The 15,580-nt window shown below is 36.9% G+C and overlaps 1 protein-coding gene across 2 annotated transcripts; it reads left to right on the plus strand.

Annotated features, from left to right (window-relative positions):
- The first annotated feature begins 318 nt into the window (after positions 1-318).
- On the plus strand, positions 319-14,901 carry LOC120131109 (zinc-finger homeodomain protein 11-like). Of its 2 annotated transcripts, XM_039148199.1 has the most exons (4): positions 321-1,241; positions 5,371-5,390; positions 7,981-7,988; positions 14,891-14,901. In XM_039148199.1, the coding sequence occupies exons 1-3, from the start codon at positions 500-502 to the stop codon at positions 7,984-7,986; spliced, it is 768 nt and encodes a 255-aa protein (XP_039004130.1). In that variant the 5' UTR covers positions 321-499; the 3' UTR covers positions 7,987-7,988; positions 14,891-14,901. The 2 variants fall into 2 exon arrangements, with proteins under 2 accessions (XP_039004125.1, XP_039004130.1); XM_039148194.1 differs by lacking the exons at positions 5,371-5,390; positions 7,981-7,988; positions 14,891-14,901 and having other exon boundaries at positions 319-1,378.
- The last annotated feature ends 679 nt before the right edge of the window (positions 14,902-15,580 follow it).

Consider the following 15,580-nt stretch of genomic DNA (forward strand, 5'->3'; position numbering starts at 1 on the left):
TCTCGCTAGAAAAACACGAAAGATTTGGAATAGGTTTATTATTGGAAAAGAAAATTTATTATAATAAACAAAACATGGGGTGTCTTGCATTTGCTTTTCGATTAACACGTGGACGCAGAGGAGATTGATTTGTCATTGGAGGTGGCCCCTACCCTTGATCCTTTTTAACTTTTTTTAAAATTATAACATAAATATAAGGTTTAATATTTAAGATAGAATCTTTATTCTTCCCATCGGAGTGGTGGTGTTTGTAGCTTGTTCATAAAACAGGATGATTAAGTTACTGAAAGATTAAGTGGGTGAGAGTGCAACAACTTGTCATTGTAACAATCCATCATCAAAATCAGATCAACCCTTCTCTTCCTACATTCACCACTTTTAGTTTTAGACCAAGAAAAAAGAAATTCTCTTGAGCTTTTTAGCAAAACCCTAACCCCACTGAAAATGTCCACCCTTTAACCCCCCATCAAGATTTCACCTTTATTTTTTTTTTTGAGAAATGGAGGTAATCAACAACACTAAAGTCACCCCGTACGCGCAATCCGAGTCTTCATCAGAGACACGCCCCGACAACAACGACAAGGCTTTATCGCTCCTCGCCCATCAGCAGCCGATGGTGGTTTCCTACAAAGAGTGCCTCAAAAACCATGCTGCTAGCTTGGGTGGACATGCCCTTGATGGTTGTGGCGAGTTCCTGCCAACCCAAACAGACCCTGCCTCCTTCAAATGTGCAGCCTGTGGTTGCCACCGTAACTTCCACCGCCGTGACCCTTACGACGGTCCCGCTTTCCTCCCCCACCTGCCACCGCCACCGCTGGCGCCTAACCCTCCTAGATCAGGTCCAAGCCCAACGAACAGTCCACCCTCACCTGTCCCTTACTCTTACTACACTTCTGCACCCCACATGCTGCTGGCCTTGAGCACCGGCTACTCAGGGCAGCCCTTGGATGAGTATCACCATCAGAGGGCTGAAGTCACTGACAAAAACAACCGCACCAACACCACACGAAAGAGGGCAAGGACAAAGTTCAGCAAAGAACAGAAAGAAAAGATGCATGGTTTTGCAGAGAGGGTTGGTTGGAGGATGCCAAGAGGAGAGGAAAGGCTGGTAAAAGAGTTCTGCAATGAAGTGGGAGTGGACAGAGAGGTTCTCAAGGTCTGGATGCACAACAACAAGAACACTTTCGGTAAGAAAGGCATGTTAGCTGTCGGTAACCTCAATCTTGATTGCAACAACAACAGTACTACTAGTGGAGACAACAACGGAAATGCCAATGTTGGAAATAGTAATTTTGATTCCAATAATGTCAACCACAACAACGATGAGTTGTGTATTCAGCTTCATGTTACTAACAATGGCTCTTCTTCTGCATCTTAATTTAACCGAATAAATTGATAGAATTCAACAAGCTTTTTAGTTGGCCTTCATTTCTTCTTCTTCTTCTTCTTCTTCTTCTTCTTCTTCTTCTGCATCTTATCCCTCGATCTGATATTAATGGAAGAGGATATGACCTGTGAGGATAACAATTGAAGGGAGTTTACTTCTGTCATTGTTCTTCAGACATATTATAACATGATTCTTTGTTTGTATCTTAGAGGTGATCAGGTGATAGTTTCCTTTAGTTTTATATAATCTGTCTTAATTTGTCCAAAAGCTGCTGGTTTTGTTCAGATTAGTAGGTGATGTCCTGAATATGCAAACAGTAATCTCTGCTTTTGAGTTTGGTATACCTTGAATGACTTAAACCCCAATCCTTCATTGTTTTTATTGTTTTAGTTCGTCGTTTTCCATGATTTTATTTACTAATTTGATGGATGATATAGATTTGAACATTTCTATTCATGTCTGGAATCCATTACTTAATCTACCTCCCTGAAGGCGAGGAGTGTTTGATTAGTTAAGGTAATATAAAATAATACTTCGATCCTTTTGCCTAATGATGATAAGCAACAAAACGAAGTTGCTTATTTGGTCACAGATAATTCTGTATTAAAAATAGTACTTCTCCTCCACCCGATTTTCTTACATTTCTTTTTCTCTTTTTCAACGTTGTCTTGGAGGGCATGTCGGCCTTAAATTTCCATCAAATATGGACCAACCTACAACTGCTCTCCCTTAGTGCCAACCGGAGAATCCAATCGCTACTTCAAGCAAGCGTCGGCTCTTGGTACTAAATACCATGTGTACACATACTGATTAGCTTTTACTTGTCCTAATAAAATAAAAGATTTTTCTCTTTCGATTTTATTATATAAGATTTATTATGAAAAAATCTTTTTAATTCATTTTGATATATTTAGAATATCATATCTTACTTACAAATTTAATACTTTATTTCACTAAATTTATTGGTTGTCAATATGATATTAAAAACCTTATAGAGAGGTTTTTTTTTTGGAATGTTATATAGAATGGTATTCAAGGTTCTAAAATGGGTGATTATGCATTAAACAAATTTAGTTTTTTTGTTAAGAGTTTTTTTTTTTTTTGCTCTTTCAGTTTCAAGGCTTCACTCTGATTAATCCGGATCGACTCGTCTCGTACACCTGACTTTGGTGGACGAGTTTCTCAACGAGATTTTTTGTATACACAAAAAATTGAACTCAAAATCTTACTTAAACAATATCAAACAAATAAACCATCAAAGGATGAAGAGAGAGGAATTGGGACAGTGGTGTGAGAATAGGCCCAACATTCATTAAATGTTTTCAAATCTGGTTAGCCCTAAATTAAGCAGAAAAAGGCATTGTTTAGGCCCAACATATTCATTTTTACCTACTCTATTCTATAGTTCCCTGCATTTGCAAAACATCTTACATGTCTAGTTTACATTAGGGGAGGCCCAACACTTGTGAGTATGGTTTTGGAGAATCCCATTATATGTTTCGATAATTTTTTTCTTTATACTCATTCCTTAAGGAACCATGCGGGTTTCGGTTAATCTTCATCTCCAACAATTAAACAAACACTTTTGAAATCCATACATAACCTAAAACTTATAAAATATATCAGATTGTGTCAAATTGGTCTCTATCTATAATATGAAACTTTCAAACATCAATATTCATCTAACACCCAATGTATGTGTACAATCTTAACCATTACGGTATTAAATATATAGTTAGGGTTTTTTTGTTTTTTATCATATATAATTTTTATTAAAATATGTATTAAGGGTGTATAGGTAAATGATTATAAATATATTTTTAAAATTTTGTAAAATTTCGAGGATCCTTACAGATATTTTTTGGGATCTCTACGGTTATTCACATGGGTACAGTTCGGCTATCCCTATGATTCGAATATAGCAATCCCCGTCCCCATCCCCATTTGAGCTTTGAGGATAAAACTTCCCCCCATCCCCATCCCCGTGGGTGAATATTTCGATTATTCTCCATCCCTGCCGGCTTGGATCCCCAAGGTTTTCAATTTTCCCCACCCGATTGCCACTTCTAGTTTACATAAATTTAAGAAATTCATTTTTTATTTCGACTTTTAGAATTTAGTTTTTTTACGAAAAATATTTTTTCCTAATTAAGTAACATTGCTAAGCTTTTTTTTTATTAAATTATTGACTTAAGATTACTATTTTAATAATTTATATATAGAAAGTAATAAGAATAAACCGTTCATGCTTACCAACAACAAAACTAACCACTTTAACTTTTAAAAACTACAGGTTGAATTTTGATAAAATATAATAGAGGGACTAACCTCATAAATTAACCTATAGTTTTGATCAGTTTTAGTATTTAAACTTTTTACTTTTCAAAATCAACCTTATATTTAGTTTTTGTTTTGTTTTATTACACCACTCTTAAAAACTTGGATCATTCTTCAAATTCATTGGATCATTCTTCAGGTATTAACATTGTTTTATGTTTTTGAAGTGTTATATTTCCTTTTAAGTTAATGTTTTTATCTGTTTGTTTGGGTCTTTTCCAGTGGCCGATCAATGCATACCTCGAGGATTTGGGCTCAAACTTTTATGAGCAAAACGGAAGACATAGCGGATTCGTTGATCAAGGAAACGTAGGAGAAGAGAGTTCTGCCATGGCGACAAGCACTAGCAAGTATGAGTTTCTTAATAGGAAAAACATTAGCGGATTCGTTGAAGAACCAACGACAAAGAGATTTACCATGCATGGGCTCTATATGGGTTCAAATGACTCAGCCAATTACAATGTTGAAATCCTTGATTCATCAGACTTTGTCGGTGCTGATTTTGGGAACGTGGAGGTAGGGTTGACAGAAAAATAGAGGAATGTGCTATGAGGTTTTCCTTTCAAAAGAGTTTTGACTTTGAGGAACATATCAAAGCATAAGAAGCGGTTGAGGATTATATGAGGAATTCTGTTGTTGAAAGAACTCTGGAGCAGCCAGAACAAGACATCAAAGATGTTGTTAGAGAAAAAACAGAGGAATCAGTTGTGAATTTCATTGCTGAGGTTGAAACAGAAGATAACCAACATGCTGCAGAGAAAACTAGTAACCTTTTTTAGAGTGACGTAATTGACAAGTATTTGGAAAACGTGGAACACGAAAACTATGAACAGAACATGAGGACTTCATGTGACAGAGCAACAATCTTTGAAGAAGATGATAAATAATCGGAGTCAATGGTTTCCCCTGAAAAGAGCAGAGGATGAAATATGCAAGATGATGAAGATTCAGGGTTTGGTTGAGAGCATGGTGATGATTTGATGGAGCGGCTGAAGATGGAAGTGAAGATTGTGAGAACAGATGGACTTGCAAATATTTTAGAAGTGTTGACAATAGTTTTTATCCCAGTTGTCATATTATTATTATTATTATTAAAAAATAATTTTATTATAGGCCCAAATAAATCAGAGGCCAAGTTACAAAGCATATTCTGGGGTCCAAATTAGCAACAAAACCTGGAGGCCTAGACAACCCAGTAAGTCTAAAACCCGTATAGGGTTTATACTTAAGGTCCCAATACCGCCAGCCTCCTCAGTCATCCGATCAAGATGGAGATGGATGGTCCAGATGAAACCCTAGGGTTATCAGCTCGCCGCCGCTGCCAGTACACAAGAACCGTCCACCTGTCATGCGTGAGAGGCACGCACCCAACTCCTCAAGCCACCGTCACTATCGATGTCAACGGTCAAATCCAGAAGATCTGGGTGCATTTAATGCACCCAGCTAGTTGTAGCCGCCCTATGGTAAGTCATCGCCATAGCCCCGATGACTCACCAATAATCATTCCTTTAATCGGTTCGAATGGAGCCCTCATGGGTCCTATAGAAAGAACCCTGAATCTGTAAAGAAAAAGGAGAACAACAGACGAGGAGGAAGAGAGAAACCATAAACAAAAATAATTACATACAAATAGAACACAACAACAGAGAACAACCACAACGAAGCAGTAACTATTTGAATATAAAAGAAAAACAAAGAGAAGAGACCGAGAGAAACTTACCCTGTTCACCGAAGAATCCAAACATCGCAGTGGCTCTAGATTTTTGAAGGTAAATATGTAAATCTAGGCTAATAGAAGGATTTTTAGGTTAAAGAGACATTAGATTTGGATTCATGAGAGAAAAAGGGTCGATTTGGTGACATTTTCTGAATTCCAACCACCCAAACAGTGGCAAAAGCTACTTCCAGGCTTAACAAAGGTATCATTTACTTTGTGTGAGCATTGCATAACAAGTAAGCAGCACCGGTTGAAATTCAACATCAAATTCTAGAGGTAAAAGTGTTCTAGAATTGGTTCACTTTGACGTATATCAAGCACCAGTTACATCCCTAGGTGGAGCAAAATACTTTGTCTCATTTATTGATGACTACTCCAGGAGATGTTGGGTATACCCTATTAAGAAGAAGTCAGATGTGTTTTTAACTTTCAAAAACTTTAAAACGCGGGTGGAACTTGATTATGGAAATAAGATCAAGTGTTTCAGAACAGATAATGGAGAAGAATACACAAGTGAAGAATTTGATGACTTTTGCATGAAAGAAGGCATCAAAAGACAGTTCACAGTGGCAAACACTCCTCAATAAAATGGAGTGGCAGAGCGGATGAACAAAACCTTGTTAGAAATAACAAGAACAATGTTGAGGGATGCAGGCCTAGAAAAATCATTCTGGGCAGAAGCATTCAATACCGCATGTTATTTGGTGAATCAAGCTCCATCAACTGCAATAGAGCTGAAGACACCAATGGAGATGTGGACTGGTAAACCAGCTGATTATTTAAACCTCCATGTATTTGGAAGTATAATGTACGTGATAACAGATATATATACTCTTGATTATTCCCAAGCTCCTCCAATAGCATCTTCAACCAGATTGCTTCTTTACTGGCTTGTGTAGCTGCGACATATTATGCTTCTATTGTTGACGTAGCCACAACTGACTACAACTTTGAAACTCAGCTTATACTCCACCAGTAATTTTGAACACATATCCTATAGTAGATTTGATTTTATCCAAATCCCCTGCTTAGCCAGAATCCCACTGCCCGCAAAGTGATCATCAGCAGGGATGCAAATTCTAGAACACTTTTGCCTCTAGAATTTGATTTGTTGAATTTCAACAGGTACTGCTTACTTGTTATGCAATGCTCACACAAAGTAAGTAATACATTTGTTAAGCCTAGAAGTAGCTTTTGCTCCACAAGGACTTTCATTCCTTGTTCAGACATGTGTCCAAGTTTCTGATGCCATAACATTGCAGAATCTGAACTACATGAGGCAACAGAGGCTTCTACTTCTACCAAAGTATCTCCCTTTAGCATGTACAAGTTTACAGCTATCTTTTCGCCTTTCATCACCACAAGCGCTCCACAGAACACTTTCATGATTCATTTCCGTGTTTCAATCTTTCTTGCATTATTATCAAATAATCCATAGGATAATAAATTTTTCTTCAGGCCTTTCACATGCCACACATCTCGAATAACTTTAATTGTTCTATCATACATCTTCAATTTGATGGTTCCCACGCCAACGATCTCAAAGGCATGTGTAACATCCTCCATACCGGGTTAGTAATCAAATTGTGAAATTATAAAAATTCAGTGACAAAGTAGATAAATTGAATAGTTGAAAGATTTAATGGGAATGTTTTGTGTAGGATCAATTAACAAAGAATGATGAACTAAAGGGGTAAAGGAGTATTTTAATAGGGGAAATAATTAAATATTAGATGAGGATATTTAAATCCACGTGGAAGGCAAATGAAGAGAACAAAAGTTTCCAGATTTCTCTTCTTCTTCACTTCTTCTTCTCCATCGAGAGACCAAGCTAAAGGTGAGTTTTCTTGTTGATTAAATTCTTGATGAATTTAAGGTTTTTTATTGATCCTTAGTTGATAACTAAGCTTAAGGAAAGCTTAGATTATCTTAAAACCATAAGATGAGGAGAATATGAAGAATCAAAGAAAGGAAGTAGAAAAGTGAAATCTTGGATTAGAGTTCCTAATAAGAATTAGAAGTGGAATTTGACTTGTCATAAAGCTAACTAAGAAGTATGAGGTGTTAGAATTCAAATTAGAACATGTTGGAATTTGGGTTAGATTCTTAAATTCTACATGGAGAATTGGATTTTTAAGTTTCAAAAGTATGAAATGGATAATAATTAGTTTAAGTAAGAGTATGCAAGTTAAGGATATATAAAGAGGGGAAATATAAAGTGTTAAGTAGACTAAGAAGAGATTTTCGTGCTAAAATGACAATTCTGGGCAATGTGCATCGATGCACATTCATTGTGCACCGATGCATCGATGATAAATCCCAGAAATTGTTTAAGGTGCATCGATGCACATGAAGTGCATCGATGCATTAATTTAAAAAGAAAACATCGAATAGGATTTATGCATCGATGCATAAGGAGTGCATCGATGCATCCCCATTAAATACAAACATCGAATAGGATTTATGCATCGATGCATGATGTAGTGCATCGATGCATACCTCCATTAAAAGATGAAAATGGCTTTTCTTTTAGCCTAAGAAATGATAGTTTAGAATATATTAATTAGTATATTGATAAGTATCAATGAATTACTATGTAGATATCGAGCCTAAACGAGTTCCGGAACCATCAACAAGTATGATCAATCGAGGGAAAGACAAAGAAATCTAGGTGAGTGCATATGCATATGCATAGCATGAATATGTATTTTATTCAGTTCTAGACTTGTGATAAGTCTAGATTCAATATTTTGATACATGATAGTATTTCATATTATGATATATGATATGAATCCATACCATATGCATTATGGGAAATGAATATGCAAGAAAACGTTATATGAGTTATGTGATAAAGGTATGAAAATAATATGTCTACGTGATACAAATAAGATAAATTGTGAAAGCCCATGTTATGTAAATGAGAACTATAGGTATAGTTGGCATGCCAAGGGTAGAGGGTCTATGTGGTCCTTCGGGATATATATGTATTCTTTGGAACATGTGTGAGGTCTGGTGAGACACATACTTGATCCTTGGCATATGTATATGATTCTTAAGGAATGATATGTGGTTCTTTGGGACATATATGTATTCTTTGGAACATGTGTGAGGCCTGGTGAGACATATACTTGATCCTTGGCATATGTATATGATTCTTAAGGAATGATATGTGGTCCTTATGGACATTATTATATGGCACTACAGTGCAATTCTACGCGGCACTCCGGTGCAATTCTACGTGGCACTTAGGTGCAATTATATGAGCTGTGGTGACAGCATAGTGCACAACCTCACAATACTCACATACCTTAGGTTCTCTGTATGGTACCATGGGCTAATGAACTTACTAAGGCAAACTTATGAATGTGAATTTGATAAGTATATGTGTAAGAAACATGGTTCTGGTTATTGCATTGTTTACATACATCTTATCATTGCAACCCATCTTATTTTGGTAATTACTTTATATTTATCGATATTATTATTATATTGTCTCACTAAGTCGATGACTTAGCGTGTGAGTGTTTCACACGTAGGATCCGATAAAGTAGACGATCGAGGTTAAACAGCTGGACAACATTACTCCTGCAACTATCAGATCAGAAACAACTTAATCAGTAGGTCATTTTGTTATGAAAATGGATGTTGACATGTAACTAAAGAGTTAAGTTGTGTATGCTCTGAATATTTTGGTAAACTTGTATAACCATATGTATATTATCGTATTTTCTTAATATAAATTCAAGTATTTTACTATGGTTTAGCCGATTCTAAGCATAAACCAGAGTCTATAGAGTCTTTAAATGGAATACATGCCAACAAATAGTGAGAACTTCTGATCTGGTATAGTATGAGTATGTTGTTTTGCTAATAGAACAATGTGTTTATTCTTATTAGATGTCTGGACATAATAGCTCTCGAAGTGAAGCGGGAGAAGATAGGCCTGCTGAAAGCAGTAATTCACCTGCCCTGGCCAGGCAAGGTGAAGAACAGGCATCTCAAGGAGTGCATGTGCAAGATCAAGATATGTTCTTCAGAACGTTAGACGCTATTCTAACGCGTCTTCAACCTCCTGCTCCATCAACTCAAAGGATGAATGTAGCAAAAGAGTTGAGAGGTTTAGGAGCTCCCGAATTTAAAGGAGAAACCGAAGAAGGTCCGGTTGCTGCAGATCTTTGGTTAAATGATTTAAAAATCATGTTGGATGGTCTCCACTTTTCTAAAGTGGAGAAGTTAGATGGAGATGTCTCGTTGTTGAGGGGTCAGGCGAGAATTTGGTGGACGGACGTCACCATGAGGATGCCCAGTGACCAATTGACTTGGTCTTTATTCTTAGATGAATTTAAAAACAAGTACATTGGAGAACAATTTATTCGACAGATGAAGCAGGAGTTTTTGAATTTGAAACAGATGAACTGCTCTGTATATGGGTATGAATGTGAGTTCAACAAGTTGAGTAGGTTTGCATCCGAGCTTGTGCCTACTGAAAAAGAGGTTTGTGAATGGTTTGTCGAGGGTTTGCGCCCTATATTGAAAGATATGCTGATAGTATTGAATTTGTCCTCATTCCAAGAGGTGATCAATTGTGTCAAGGCTCTTGAAAGAGCTTAGAATGAGAGATTTGGGGATTTTAGAGTTCAGACATCAAAGAGAATGGGTGCTTCTTTTAGCTTAACACCATTAAAAAGGGGAAGAGACTCAGTATTTCGATCACAAGCTAGATCAGAATCAGTTGCATCGTCTGCTAGGGGAGCAAGTCAGGCAAGACCTAGACATAAGCAGTCAGTGGGATCTGGTGTTGGGAGATCTACTCCGAGTCAAGCGAGGCAGTGTCAGCACTGTGGGAAAAAACCATTCTGGGGCTTGTCGGATGGCTGCTGGGACTTGTTTTCGATGCGGAGATGCCAGACATTTTATCCGGGATTGTCCATTGATGGTTGGTGAGCCTGCACCATCTGAAAGAGTTGGTTCTTCCTCACAAAGAGGACGAGGAAGAGGCAGAGGAAGGAACCCGTCTGAATTCTCTACTCAACCTGAAGTTCGGTCAGCCGCACGGGTGTACCATCTAAAGACAAGTGAAGACCGTGATGACCCTGATATTATAGCAGATACTTTTCATCTGTACGATAAATTAGTATTGGTACTGATTGATCCGGGTTCTAATTATTCTTATATTACAAGTAAGTTAGTAAATGAATTGAGGATTCCCTTAAAAGCTACGAGTAATGAGATTATAGTAACAACTCCTTTAGGCCACAATGCTCGGGTGAATAAAGTCTGTAAGGGGTGTCCCATAAAGGTTCAGGGAATTGAATTACCTGTTAATCTGATGGAATTACCCTTTGACGAGTTTGAAGTGATTCTGGGAATGGATTGGTTGTTCCGTTACTATGGAGATGTTAATTGCAGATTGAAAAATGTAACCCTAAAAAGTCCAGAAAGAACAGAGATAAGTGTAAGCAGTGAAAAGTTTAATCCCTTAGCAAATGTAATGTCAGTAATGTCAGCTAAGAAGCTATTGCTACAAGGATGTCAAGGATTTCTTGCAAATGTGATAGATTTAAGAGCGATAGAGAAAGGGCTAGAGGAGATTCCAATAGTTCAAGAATTCCCTGAAGTTTTCCCGGCTGAGTTGTCAGGATTACCTCCAGATAGAGAGGTAGAATTTCAAATTGAAGTAATACCAGGAACCGCTCCAATTGCAATGACACCTTATCGGATGGCTCCGAAAGAATTCCAAGAGTTAAAAAATCAATTGCAAGAGTTGTTAGGAAAGTGATTTATTCGACCAAGTGTATCACCTTGGAGAGCTCCAGTGTTATTTGTTAAGAATAAGGATGGATCAATGCGTCTCTGTATTGATTATCGACAGCTTAATAAGGTGACCATCAAGAACAAGTATCCCCTTCCGTGCATTGATGACTTGTTTGATCAACTAAAATGAGCTTCGGTATTTTCGAAGATTGATCTACGTTCGGGTTATCATCAATTGAAGATTCAGGAGAAAGATATTTCGAAGACGGCTTTCAGAATGAGATATGGTCATTATGAATTCATCGTAATGCCATTCGGAGTAACGAATGCACCAGCTGCTTTCATGGATCTCATGAACAGGATTTTTCAGCTCTATTTGGACCAATTTGTTGTTGTCTTTATTGATGACATACTGGTTTACTCGAAGTCCATTGAAGAGCACATCACACATCTGAGGCTAGTTTTGCAAATTCTCAGGGATAAAAATTTCTATGTGAAATTGTCCAAATGTGAATTCTGGCTAAACGAAGTAATTTTCTTGGGGCATGTGATCTCGGCAGTTGGGATTAGAGTGGACCCTCAGAAGGTTAAAGCTATAATGGACTGGGAAGTTCCAAAGAATGTATCTGAAGTTCGGAGTTTCCTTGGACTTGCCGGTTATTATCGAAGATTCGTTAAGAATTTTTCGATGATAGTGTTGCCTTTAACAAAGATGATGAGAAAGAATGTACCGTTTGTTTGGACTTCTGAATGTCAAGAAATTTTTGAAGATTTAAAGAGAATTCTGACAGAAACTCTGATATTGGTTCAACCGGAATCTGGTAAGAATTTTGTAGTATACAGTAACGTATCCCATAATGGGTTGGGGTGTGTATTAATGCAAGAAGGGAAGGTGGTAGCGTATGCATCGAGGCAGTTGAAACCACATGAAAAGAATTACCCCATCCATGATTTAGAAATGGCTGCTTTGGTGTTCGCTCTCAATATTTGGCGTCATTATCTGTATGGAGAAAGATGTTACTTGTATACAGACCATAAAAGTCTGAAGTACCTGATGACTCAAAAAGAGTTGAATTTGAGGCAACGTAGATGGGTAGAGTTCTTAAAAGATTATGATGTGATAATTGACTATCATCCTGGAAAGGCTAACGTGGTAGCAGATGCTTTGAGTAGAAAGACGTTTGTAGCTTTACGAGCTATGGACGCAAGATTATCTTTAACGGGAGACGGTGGTCTTTGTGCAGAGTTAACACTTAAACCAGCATGGTTGGAATGAATAGGATAATTGCAAAGTAAAGATGAAATGTGTTTGGAAAGAATAGAGCAAGTAAAGAATAAAGAGATTAAGGATTTTGAGGTTAAGTCAGATTGAAATCTATATTGTAAAGGAAGAATGGTGATACCCGACAATGAAGACTTGAAGGAAGAAATATTGACAGAGGCTCATTGCAGTCCATTAACGATGCACCAGGGTGGAACCAAGATGTATATGGATTTGAAGGATCGATTTTGGTGGCCAAGGATGAAACGAAACATCACCGAATTTGTGTCTAAGTGTTTGATATGTCAACAAGTCAAAGCTGAGCATCAAGTTCCGTCAGGATTATTGCAACCGCTTGTCATTCCTCATTGGAAATGGGAAAATGTTACGATGGATTTTGTTTTAGGGTTACCTTTGACTCCGAACAAAAGAGAATCAATCTGGGTAATTGTTGATCGATTAACTAAGTCAGCGCATTTTCTCCTGATTAGAACATATTTCTCTATGAAAAAATATGCAGAGCTGTATATTAGAGAAGTTATTAGATTGCATGGAGTGCCTGTTTCCATAGTCTCTGATCGAGACCCTCGATTTACTTCTAGATTCTGGAAATCTTTGCATGGAGAATTGGGGACTCGTTTAAACTTTAGTACGGCTTTTCATCCTCAAACTGACGGGCAATCAGAGATAACTATTCTGATATTGGAAGATATGTTGAGAGCATGCGTAATGGAATTCAAAGGATCATGGGAAAAGCATTTGCCGCTGGCAGAGTTCACTTACAACAATAGTTATCAGTCTAGTATAAAGATGGCCCCATATGAGGCATTATATGAGAGGAAATGTCGTACTCCATTAAACTGGTATGGGCTCAAAGATCGAAGTGTACTTGGTCCAGATTTAATTCAAGATGTGGAAGACAAAGTGCGTGAAATTCAACATAACCTCAAAGTGGCATTTGATCGGCAAAAGTCCTATTATGATCTTAAAAGAAAAGAGATTGAATTTGAGGTTGGAGATAAAGTATTTCTGAAAGTATCTCCTTAGAAGAAAGTATTACGTTTTGGTCAGAAAGGAAAGTTAAGTCATAGATTCATTGGGCCATATGAAGTTGTTAAGAGAATAGGACCCGTGGCATATCAGTTATCCTTGCCACCAGAAATGGAGAAGATCCATAACGTCTTCCATGTGTCCATGTTACGAAGATATAGGTCCGATCCCTCTCACATCATTGCACCAGAACAAGTAGAAGTCCAATCGGATCTGACATATGAATAAGAACCAGTGAGAATATTGGCTTTTGAAGTCAAACAGTTAAGAAGTAAGATAGTTCCGTTGGTCAAGGTTCTTTGGAGAAATCACAAAGTAGAAGAATCTACGTGGGAACTTGAAGAAGATATGCGACTTCAATATCCCCATCTGTTCGTACAATGAAAATTCGAGGACGATTTTTTTTAAGAGAGGGAGATTTGTAACATCCTCCATACCGGGTTAGTGATCAAATTATGAAATTATAAAAATTCAGTGACCAAAGTAGATAAATTGAATAGTTAAAAGATTTAATGGGAATGTTTTGTGTAGGATCAATTAACAAAGAATGATGAACTAAAGGGGTAAATGAGTCTTTTAATAGGGGAAATAATTAAATATTAGATGAGGATATTTAAATCCACGTGGAAGGCAAATGAAGAGAACAAAAGTTTCCAGATTTATCTTCTTCTTCACTTCTTCTTCTCCATCGAGAGACCAAGCTAAAGGTGAGTTTTCTTGTTGATTAAATTCTTGATAAATTTAAGGTTTCTTATTGATCCTTAGTTGATAACTAAGCTTAAGGAAAACTTAGATTATCTTAAAACCATAAGATGAGGAGAATATGAAGAATCAAAGAAAGGAAGTAGAAAAGTGAAATCTTGGATTAGAGTTCCTAATAAGAATTAGAAGTGGAATTTGACTTGTCATAAAGCTAACTAAGAAGTATGAGGTGTTAGAATTCAAATTAGAACATGTTGGAATTTGGGTTAGATTCTTAAATTCTACATGGAGAATTGGATTTTTAAGTTTCAAAAGTATGGAATGGATAATAATTAGTTTAAGTAAGAGTATGCAAGTTAAGGATATATAAAGAGGGGAAATATAAAGTGTTAAGTATACTAAGAAGAGATTTTCATGCTAAAATGACAATTCTGGGCAATGTGCATCGATGCACATTCATTGTGCACCGATGCATCGATGATAAATCCCAGAAATTGTTTAAGGTGCATCGATGCACATGCAGTGCATCGATGCATTAATTTAAAAAGAAAACATCGAATAGGATTAATGCATCGATGCATAAGGAGTGCATCGATGCATCCCCATTAAATACAAACATCGAATAGGATTTATACATCGATACATGGTGTAGTGCATCGATGCATACCTCCATTAAAAGATGAAAATGGCTTTTCTTTTAGCCTAAGAAATGATAGTTTAGAATATATTAATTAGTATATTGATAAGTATCAATGAATTACTATGTAGATATCGAGCCTAAACGAGTTCCGGAACCATCAACAAGTAGGATCAATCGAGGGAAAGACAAAGAAATCTAGGTGTGTGCATATGCATAGCATGAATATGTATTTTATTCAGTTCTAGACTTGTGATAAGTCTAGATTCAATATTTTAATACATGATAGTATTTCATATTGTGATATATGATATGAATTCATACCATATGCATTATGGGACATGAATATGCAAGAAAAAGTTATATGAGTTATGTGATAAAGGTATGAAAATAATATGTCTACGTGATACAAATAAGATAAATTGTGAAAGCCCATGTTATGTAAATGAGAACTATAGGTATAGTTGGCATGCCAAGGGTAGAGGGTCTATGTGGTCCTTCAGGACATATATGTATTCTTTGGAACATGTGTGAGGTCTGGTGAGACATATACTTGATCCTTGGCATATGTATATGATTCTTAAGGAATGATATGTGGTCCTTCAGGACATATATGTATTCTTTGGAACATGTGTGAGGTCTGGTGAGACACATACTTGATCCTTGGCATATGTATATGATTCTTAAGGAATGATATGTGGTCCTTATGGACATTATTATATGGCACTACGG

Source organism: Hibiscus syriacus, unplaced genomic scaffold (assembly GCF_006381635.1).
Source record: "Hibiscus syriacus cultivar Baekdansim isolate YM2019G1 unplaced genomic scaffold, ASM638163v2 tig00001674_pilon, whole genome shotgun sequence".
Lineage (NCBI taxonomy): Eukaryota > Viridiplantae > Streptophyta > Magnoliopsida > Malvales > Malvaceae > Hibiscus > Hibiscus syriacus.

Coding starts and splice junctions, on each gene's coding strand:
- LOC120131109 (XM_039148194.1), top strand. CDS start 500: ATGGAGGTAATCAACAACACTAAAGTCACCCCGTACGCGCAATCCGAG.